This window comes from Micropterus dolomieu, linkage group LG02 (genome assembly GCF_021292245.1).
Source record: "Micropterus dolomieu isolate WLL.071019.BEF.003 ecotype Adirondacks linkage group LG02, ASM2129224v1, whole genome shotgun sequence".
In the NCBI taxonomy this organism is placed as follows: Eukaryota; Metazoa; Chordata; class Actinopteri; order Centrarchiformes; family Centrarchidae; genus Micropterus; species Micropterus dolomieu.
Window position 1 is genome coordinate 30,063,557 of NC_060151.1, and position 9,282 is coordinate 30,072,838.

The following is a 9,282-nucleotide window of genomic DNA, read 5'->3' on the forward strand; positions in this document are numbered from 1 at the left end:
CTGAGGAGGATGAGCTTGTAAGTTGTATTGATAGCTACTAGATGTAGTAAATTCTAAAACTCACATAGTAAAAAGACTTTGTTAGGGCAATGGCATGTCATCAGAGTTTGCTTTGAAGACACAGACAGCTACATCAAGTGTGACATTAGGATAACTGAATACATTTGTAAGGTGGCAGCTACTAGCAGCTGTTCCATGGTTTTTATGTAGTCGGTTTTGTTCTAGTTATATTATACTCCGTCTCTCTGACCCTCTCCCTCTTCGAGTTTTCATAATCTCCCCTCTCCCCATCTTCTGTCACCGTCTTTCAGCCACACTAATAAGTACATTCTGTTTTCAAAAGTCATTAGAAATTAGAATTTAAGTGCTTTATTTGCTCCTATGCCCCTGATTTCATTCCACTGCTATGCTGATGACACTCAACTTTATCTCAGGACAAACCCAACCCCCTCTGCTGCCTTGCCATCATCCACTCTGACCACCTGTCTGGAGGAGGTAAAGGCATGGGTGAAGCAAAACCTTCTTCAGCTAAACGGCTCCAAGAGCCATCTTAGTCGGCACTCCACACCAGGTTCGGCCATCTGACATTACCAGCATCACCTTCTCTGGCCAAAATATTCCACTTTCAACATCAGTCACTAACCTGGGTGTAAAAATGGACTCTCATCTGACTTTTGAGGCTCACATCAAACATCTCTACAAGACCTCCTTTTTCCACCTCAGGAACATTCCCAAACTCCCATACTCACTCCACACAACAGTCACTTCTCCAGGCTGGACTACTGCAATGCGCTCCTCAGTGGGATCCCTGAGAAAAGCCTTCAGAAGCTGCAGTACATCCAGAACAGCTGCTAGGATCCTGTTGAGGGTGCGCAAACATGACTCCTCACCCCACACACCTCAACACGTGCCCTCAGATCTGCCTCAGTGTATCTCCTGAAACCTTCCAGGACCAAGCTCCGTATAATGGGAGATCAGCTGCTCCCAGTCGCTCCCTGACCACCAGAGGACACCACAGACTGTGGATGCTTTTAAACGTTGCCTTAAAACCCACCTTTTTAGGAGAGCTTTTGAATGAAATCTTGCTTTTTTCCTTGTTTTTATTTTCATGCTCTTCGTGTGTTTTTAATTTTAACACTTGCCTTTATCATGTAGCACTTTGGGATTTGCTTAAATATAAAGTGCATTACAAATTAAATGTATTATTGTTATTAATATGAGAGAAGTTGCAACCCAGAATGTATTATCAGCAAAATGCAAGATACTTCGTGTATAAATAGTACTTATTATGCAAAATGTTGATTTTGTGAATTTCACTTCATTATATTATTGTATTTATTTACTCATTTGGCAGACACTTTTATCCAAAGTGACTTAAATTTGAGGAACAGCATACACCAACCAAGCATCAATACAGCAAGAGAGTTACCAAAATGTGCAATCAATACCAGAGAATTGTAGGGAGCGCATGTTAGAGTTTAGGGGTGTTTTCAAGAGCTTCTTGAAGTTAGAGAGGGACGCCCTGCTCTGATGGCGTGTGGTAGCTCGTTCCACCATCGTGGTGTCACAGATGAGAACAGGGACTGGGATTGCTTTGTGTGAAGGGATGGCAGAGCCAGGCTCTCTCTTTTAGTCTGGACGGGAGGTGGAAATGTAGCAAAAGTTCTGCATTTAAAAGATGCAGATTGGGCCTCAGGAACACAGGAGGAACCGGTCGCTTTTGTTCTCAGAAATGTAAATATGTCTGTCAAAACCATCTTGGATTAATGAACTAATTGTGTTGTTCTTTGTCTCTCCTGCAGGAAGCAAGGCCCAGTCAGATGGTGAGTTGTATCCTCATTCTTTCTTTTGTTCATTGAATTACTGTTCTCTTCTGAGTTCAAAACCTTTGAACCCTCAAAATGAATCCAGTCCAGGTTTGAAAAGCAGCAGTTGCACTTTTGAAGCTCCATAAGAGTCAAATCCTTTCTCTCCACAGAAGTTGGTTAAATCTTGATGAAGTGTGGTTCAGACCTTCCTCAGGATATGTCCTAGTAACTTTCATCTAACTTCCTGTCCAGAACATTAACACAAATCCTCTGAATCTTACATCAGCTCCTGCTGTGCTTCCAGCAGCAAGCAACATGCTAAATCTTAGCAGCAGGTGTCAGCATTTTATCTTTTTAATAATAATGATCTTTATTTATTGAGCCTTTTCAAAGTCCATGTAACAAAGTGCCTTTACAAGGGCAGAAAATACACAAGTTGTAAAAACCATCAGGCTTTAAGATAAAACACGTAAAAAAAAAAAGAAGAAACAGATAAAAACAAGAGAAATACATTTTAAGTAATTAAAATACAGGTATAATACAATAATAATAAATTCAGGTTAAATCAGGAAAGGCTCTGCTATAAAAGTTTTATGAAGAGAATCACTGACTCAGCAGACCTGATTTCCTCGGGCTGTTCCAGAGCCCTGAATGTAAACTATACCTATGCAACATTTACATGAATTTCTTTCCCTCCAGTTTGTGGCACTGCGCCGCTCAACACCAGGATTGCAGGAGGGGCGGATGCTCCTCCCGGGTCGTGGCCCTGGCAGGCCAGTCTGCAGATGAACGGATTTCATTTCTGTGGAGGCTCCCTGATCAACAACCAGTGGGTCCTGACTGCTGCTCACTGTTTCTCCAAGTGAGCTCTGATCCTGTCACATGACTTCACCTGTACAATCACAGTGAGCTTGTATAGCAACAAAGAGAAAATGTAATGAGGGTGCCGCAGTAATACACTGAGCCTAAGTGTTCAAACAGAAACACACATTCATACACTGGCGGAACAGCCGCCCGGCAATTCGGGGTTCAGTATCTTGCCCAAGGATACTTACCACGCAGCCTGGGGCAGCCGGGATTGAACCGCCGACCTTCCGATCAGCCAACCCACTCTACCTCCTGAGCCACAGCTGATGTTACAGTTTGTTGTAAAACAGTAATATTTAGTTTTGTGTGAAACCGCTCGATGAACTACATGTCTCATCTCGCACTGTATACGTCACTTATTTAAAGATAGTTTAGTTTAAAATTCACACACAGTCAGCACCAGTATCCATCATATATTTCAACATGTTGTCTTTTCTGCTTTTCAGCGTCAGACTCGGTCTCACCGTTAACCTCGGCCTTGAGACCCTAGACTTGTTTAATACAAACGGGATGTCCCGGACTGTGTCCCAGTTCATCCAGCATCCCAACTATAACACCACCACGAAGGATAACGACATAGCCTTGCTGAAGCTGTCCTCACCTGTTACCTTCACCGACTACATCAGACCCGTGTGTCTGGCGGTGGACGGCAGCGTCTTTAACAACGGGATGAGTGGCTGGGTCACCGGATGGGGAGCCATCGAAACTAACAGTGAGAATTTAAATTTATTCAACAGTCATTTTAAAATGTTCTGTTAATGGTGAATGATTGTATGGATTAATTCAGTTTGTATTGTTGTGTTTTGCAAACGACACCACACATTCATGGGTGACAAGATGACGTAATTAAAAGTCCAAGTAAACCAGAAAAATGCTAAATCACTTTTGGAACTTTCTCACTATACTTCTGTGATTTTAGTGAAGTAAAATGTTATATGCAGGACTTTTACTTCAGTAATGGATCATGGCCGTCTGGAACATGATTAGCCCGCTGCCACAGAGGCCCTGCTGTAGATCAGAGGCAGAAAATGGACAGATGGATGTTTTCTTACAGTTGTTCATCTTTTATACTTATGATTTAAACAGGAGAGTTTCATGTCCATCCAAGACTTGAAGTGCTCAACTGTGACTCACCAAATGCCGTGTATGTGAGAGATGAATGGGATTTTTACTGCAGGAACCAGGGCTGCATGAAATAGAAACCACTGAGCCTGTCCACTGATTTTTGGTTGCCTCAGGTGAAAGTCAAAAAGGCTGACCTTTACACTGTAAGGGCCATTTTATAATAATGTTTAAAGATTCAGTGTATCAGATTTAGTGGCATCCAGTGACGAGGGTTGTGAATTGCAACCATCTGTCCAGTCTACCACTGCCCCCTAACCTTTCCCAGAGCATAGGACAGCTACGGTGGCTGACACAGCCCAAAACGTGTCTCTTCTGACAGCAGAGAGTGGTGTGCTGGCTTTCCGGGGGTTTCAAACAAACAGCTCAGGCAAGCACTGGTCTTCCTGTGTTCTGCAGAAGGAACTCACTGGGACACACACGCATCAAAGTATCATCCGAGTGAGACATGCAGCTTTTAGCCTAATCTCAGGGTCAGAGCACTATCTCACCCCTGGAACATGATGACTTTGATTTTTCACTAGAAGACACTCAATCTGAATCTATCGTGAGACAATCATGCACGGGTACATGTTATAAAACACTTAAGATCATGTCCCGCTAGACACAGCATCACAAACATTTACCTTCCATTGACCCCGTACCCAAGCAACCGGATGCCCTCAAGGAGTAACATTAATTACACGACTGTGTTTGGAGCTGGTACTCATGGAAATCCCATTACATTTACTCCCTTTTAGCATTTTATGCTAACAAAAATTAGTCAGACTTCAAACATTTCATGTAACTTCGGCAGTACTTGCAGAAAAGGTGATTATGTAAAAATGTAACAATATGAGTAATGTGAGAATATAAGGAAAAAAACAATAAAATGTAAAATATATAAGTCAAAATATAAGGATGTGAATGAAAATAATGCAGATTAAACAGAATAAACTTCACTTTCTTCCCCTCTGAAAGGTGGGATCCACTCCATTGAATCAGCGGGTTCAGTTGGTAGTTGCATGTACTGACCCATTGATGATTTAACTGCTGCAGCTATCATAGATCTAGCACAAGGGATCACACATCATGTCAGGAGGAGGAAAGCACCAAGAATGGCAAACAGTGGGGTCAACAATTTTATCAGCATATTCTTCCATCTGCCTGTTGTCAGCCATGACCACATGTCCCATCCCCCAGTGTTCTCTGAGTCCTGGCTTTTCATCATTCAGATGTGAGACAACATGAGTCATATTGTCTGAGACATCTGGGATGCACAACAGTCTGTTCCAATTATGTGGCAAACTATCATCGATGATAAGCACAATGTTGCCTCTGATTAATCCCATATTCTCTCCTACAATGCCCAATGCTGCACTAATGAAAGGTGTACCATTATCACTAGAGATTTTGTCTGGGATTCCCCAGCGAGGAATGACCTGGCTTATGAAAGCTTTTGCAACTGGCGCTGCTGCCCCTGGGTCAACTAGAAATCTGATACCTTTCCCACATTGATTATGTGTTCAGGCATGCGCTGATATGCATCATTCTTGTATTTAGCAGATATCCCTGTTGGCTTTTCTTTCTGTCTCAGCTGAAGGTGCAAAACAACCTCACTTATCAAAGTCTGTATGTCTGCTTTGGTTCTAACCTCTGCGTCTGTGTGGGTGCTCTCACGTGATTTATGTGTCCAAACATCAGTCAAGAAATCAGGTTTCTTTAGGTATATTTATTAAGAAATTATATTTACTAAATTATTCAGTAAAACCATGTGTTATTGTGACTTGGCCACTGACAGATAACATGGAAAATGTGAGCCAAGAGTGTGAAACACTGTCACTGTTTCTGCACCACAGTCCATTATAAACCACACATTAGCTAAAGTTTTTACATTAACATTGACAAAGGAATTAATTCTGTCTGTGATTATGGACCCTCGCCATAACCCGCTGCCAGATTATGGTGCTTTGGTAGTGGCAAAAATATAAATAAATAAATGTTTTGATAGTGGTGCTGAAATAGATCTCAGCCATGACAGCAACAGTTACTCACTAGTGATTCCCCTAAATGATTGAATCCTTGAATTGTGAGTCCTGCACTTTACGGACTGAGCTCTGCAGTGTATTATTACTATTACTACTTCTTCATCTTCTAATGAATGTATTCAACACAGATCGTAGTGACGAAATGCGATCTGTAGCCTGTTTGTCCGTTTTCAGCTACTGTTGAAACTCGACGATGCAACGTGGCGGCGTCCATGTAAGAGGACCTGCGGTTATGTAGATATAAATGTCTCATTCTAAGGTAATAAAAACATAATGGTTCATTATGTAAGGTCTTTATACACCACTGAAAACATAGTTATGGATCTTATATTGCATTTCTGTCGATAGATCCTCAGAAATATTACACACTGGACCTTTAAAGGGAAAGGCCTTGATGTTTTGGATTTTTCTTACTGTCAACAAATTCCATGAAAAGACATGAAAACCAGCAACATGTCAGTCCGTCTGACTTCCTGTCTGTTGCTCTCAGCTCCGAGCCCATTGGTTCCTCCTGAAGACATAAATCTTCACAGATATATAGTTTCATGTTTAAAAAGGTTCAGTAATTTCCTAAAACAGCTGCTCGCTGTAGTTTCTGTCAAACAAACAGGAGGAAATAGTACATTTGATGTTGCACTATTTTCAGTGGTGGATGAATCCACATGTGGTGCTCTAGTGAGTATTTGGGGCAACAGAAGGTAGGTGGGTGGGCCCAAATCCCTTTGTCCTGTATATCTTAGCTGGACAAACCTTAACACAGAGGACAAGAGAGAAGGACTGCTCAACATTAATATCTCTTTTTCTTTTTCAGCTCCACTTCCTTTCCCAGAGAGGCTGCAGGAGGTGAGTCTTCGATTCGTGTCCAACAGTGATTGTAACGTTACCTACGGTGGTAAAATCACAAACAACATGATCTGTGCTGGTGTGACCCAGGGAGGAAAGGGCTCCTGCCAGGTGAGTCTGTCTGCAAAACACTCCTCCATCAACTGATAACACACATGTTTAAATCTGCACTAATCAATAGATCTGACTGGTGAATAAAAAGGACAGTGTTTCCCTCTGAGAGCAGAAGTATGAAGTATAACCGACCTGTCTGACATCTGCAGGGGGATGCAGGAGGCCCGCTGGTGACTAAAAACGGCTCTGTCTGGGTCCAGGCTGGAGTGGTGAGTTTTGGATCAGATCAAGGCTGTGCCCTGCCTAATGTCCCACAAGGCTTCACCCGAGTGTCCCAGTATCAGTCCTGGATCAACAGCCAGATCAGCACCAACCAGCCGGGCTCTGGGACCACTCCCAGCCAGACCACCACCAACCACCTGGGCTCTGGAACCGCTCACCTGGTTCCCCTCTCGGTTCCTCTGCTGCTGTCCATCTTACCTTTCCTATTCTCCTCTTTTGTCCTTTCACAGGAAGTTTAATTGGTTTTGTTTAAGTATTACCAGAAGTTGTGTGGTTCTAATTTTGATTGGACTATTTTCTCCATTAATTGATTACTCATTTTGTCTTTAAAATGGCAGAAAATAGAGAAATATGTCATTTATAACTTCACAAGGCCCGGTGTACTCAAAGATTTGGACCAACCAAGAACTTTAAACTTGTTGGTGTCGACCATCTTCAACATCATGAAATTAAATAAATAACATTTATGAAACCTGGAGTGTTAATTGTAACTTGTGTGTTTGATTATAATCAGTTAATAAAATGGCCCCTTTAAAAAATAATTAGAAAAAGATATTTATAGATCATTAAATTGACCATTTAATGAATAAATAATAAATTAATGATTAACATTTTAAAATGTAATTTTAAAGGGCTTTAAAATTCAACTAATTTACCAATATTCAATCTCACAGTTGATTTGTTTCCTTTCTTTAACGTTTTGTTTCAATTTTGCGATCATTTATATTTAAAGTCTTTCACATAAAGATTTAGTTAAACAGATGAATTGTATGGTCGTAACATGTTTGACTGACACGATGGCAAATAAAACAACAAAGCTTTTTTTAACTTTTTAAATTAGACAGATGAAGCGCTCACCTCAAGGTGTTCATTCATCAGCAGAATTCCCTCCATCAACCATACTTATTAAAGGTTTATATTTGATTATTGACTCGGCTTATTATTTATATGTGCTTTAAAATTGTGAATTTGGTTGCATAAGTTTTTGTGGGCTGAGGAGTGATGACCCCTACCGCTGCAGTGGGTAAAGTCAGAGACTCGCACAAACTTCACACATACTGAATCTCCCTCCAAACTAAATGAAAAGTTTGCAGCCCTGATGAACGTGTCTGAATGTTTGTAAACTGGCAGATCCAGTTTGTAACAAGTCATGTGTTACTGAAGAAAAAAACAACAATCTTAACCCTACTCCTGACCTCCATAAAAAGATCACGTAAAAGGGTAATGGATCGCTTGGAGCGCAGCTCAATCAATCAGTGAGAAATGAAAAGCACATTATCAGTCAATGTGGGCATAGTTACTTTGAGTTTTGATATTAAAGTAAATTTAACTGATAACACTTCTGTACTTTTGCTTAGTAGTTCAGTAGGATTCTGAATAGAGGCTTTGACTTGTAATGGAGTATTTTTACATTGTGGTATTGATACTTTTACTCAAGGTAAAGGATCTGAGTACTTCTTCTGTGAGTGATGGATGCACAGATTGTAAAAACGTTACTTTGGCCTTCATGGTGTCAACAGTGTTTACTCGTTTCAAATCAAGGTCATCTGTTCCCAGGAAACACTGAGGCAGTTTAACCAGTTTCATCTGTGAGCAGACAGCAGGACTGCTGTTTGGCTCTCCCCCCCCCCCCGCTGGAGAGGGTGAGACTGGAAGGGTTGTACTACTACATCTCACTCTTGATGTCTGAGCTCCTCACCCAGGCTCCAACCTCTCCATCCTCTCCGCTAGGATCCGCCTGACAGCTCTCACTTTGGATATACAAGTAGCGGCGTGCTCGCAGCAACAGCTCTGGTCCCGCATACTCCGCGGTGCCCCTACAGGACTCCCTGGTCCACAAAAACACATGTAGACTGGACGTGCAAAGTCTCATGACCCCCTGACAACCCTACAGGGGTAAAAAGCAAATTGTGCAACGTTAAAGTGCCTGTTTTACAACACTGAATGATAATAGATTTATTGTTTTTTATTAGACACTAACCAACAGAAATAGAGACTTTAACATCAAAGGGAAACTGGATCTCTATAGAGCGAATAAAGTCTACTGTAAATTAGTAATAAGTCACCTGAAATCTTTCATTTAATGTTGTAAAAAAGCCAATTTTGAAATATTGATGAATACTTTTTATAGAACATGTAATATTGGAGTGACACATACTGTATCTACTTTGCAGTGCTATAAATGCAGTTATCAAGGTACACAGCAATAAAACATTACTATATGTCACCAAGTCACTTCTTGGACTTTGAGATGAATAAGGTAAAAAAAGATTTTTTTT

At 41.2% G+C, this 9,282-nt stretch overlaps 1 protein-coding gene across 1 annotated transcript in view; it reads left to right on the top strand.

Annotated features, from left to right (window-relative positions):
• Nucleotides 1–9,282, top strand: part of LOC123967428 (tryptase-like) — a 36,277-nt gene that overhangs the window by 8,366 nt on the left and 18,629 nt on the right. Inside the window, exons 5-9 of the mRNA XM_046043523.1 lie at nucleotides 1,803–1,823; nucleotides 2,508–2,670; nucleotides 3,122–3,387; nucleotides 6,636–6,778; nucleotides 6,931–6,990. Coding sequence (XP_045899479.1) covers nucleotides 1,803–1,823; nucleotides 2,508–2,670; nucleotides 3,122–3,387; nucleotides 6,636–6,778; nucleotides 6,931–6,990 — 653 coding nt within the window. The remainder of the gene's footprint in view (nucleotides 1–1,802; nucleotides 1,824–2,507; nucleotides 2,671–3,121; nucleotides 3,388–6,635; nucleotides 6,779–6,930; nucleotides 6,991–9,282) is intronic.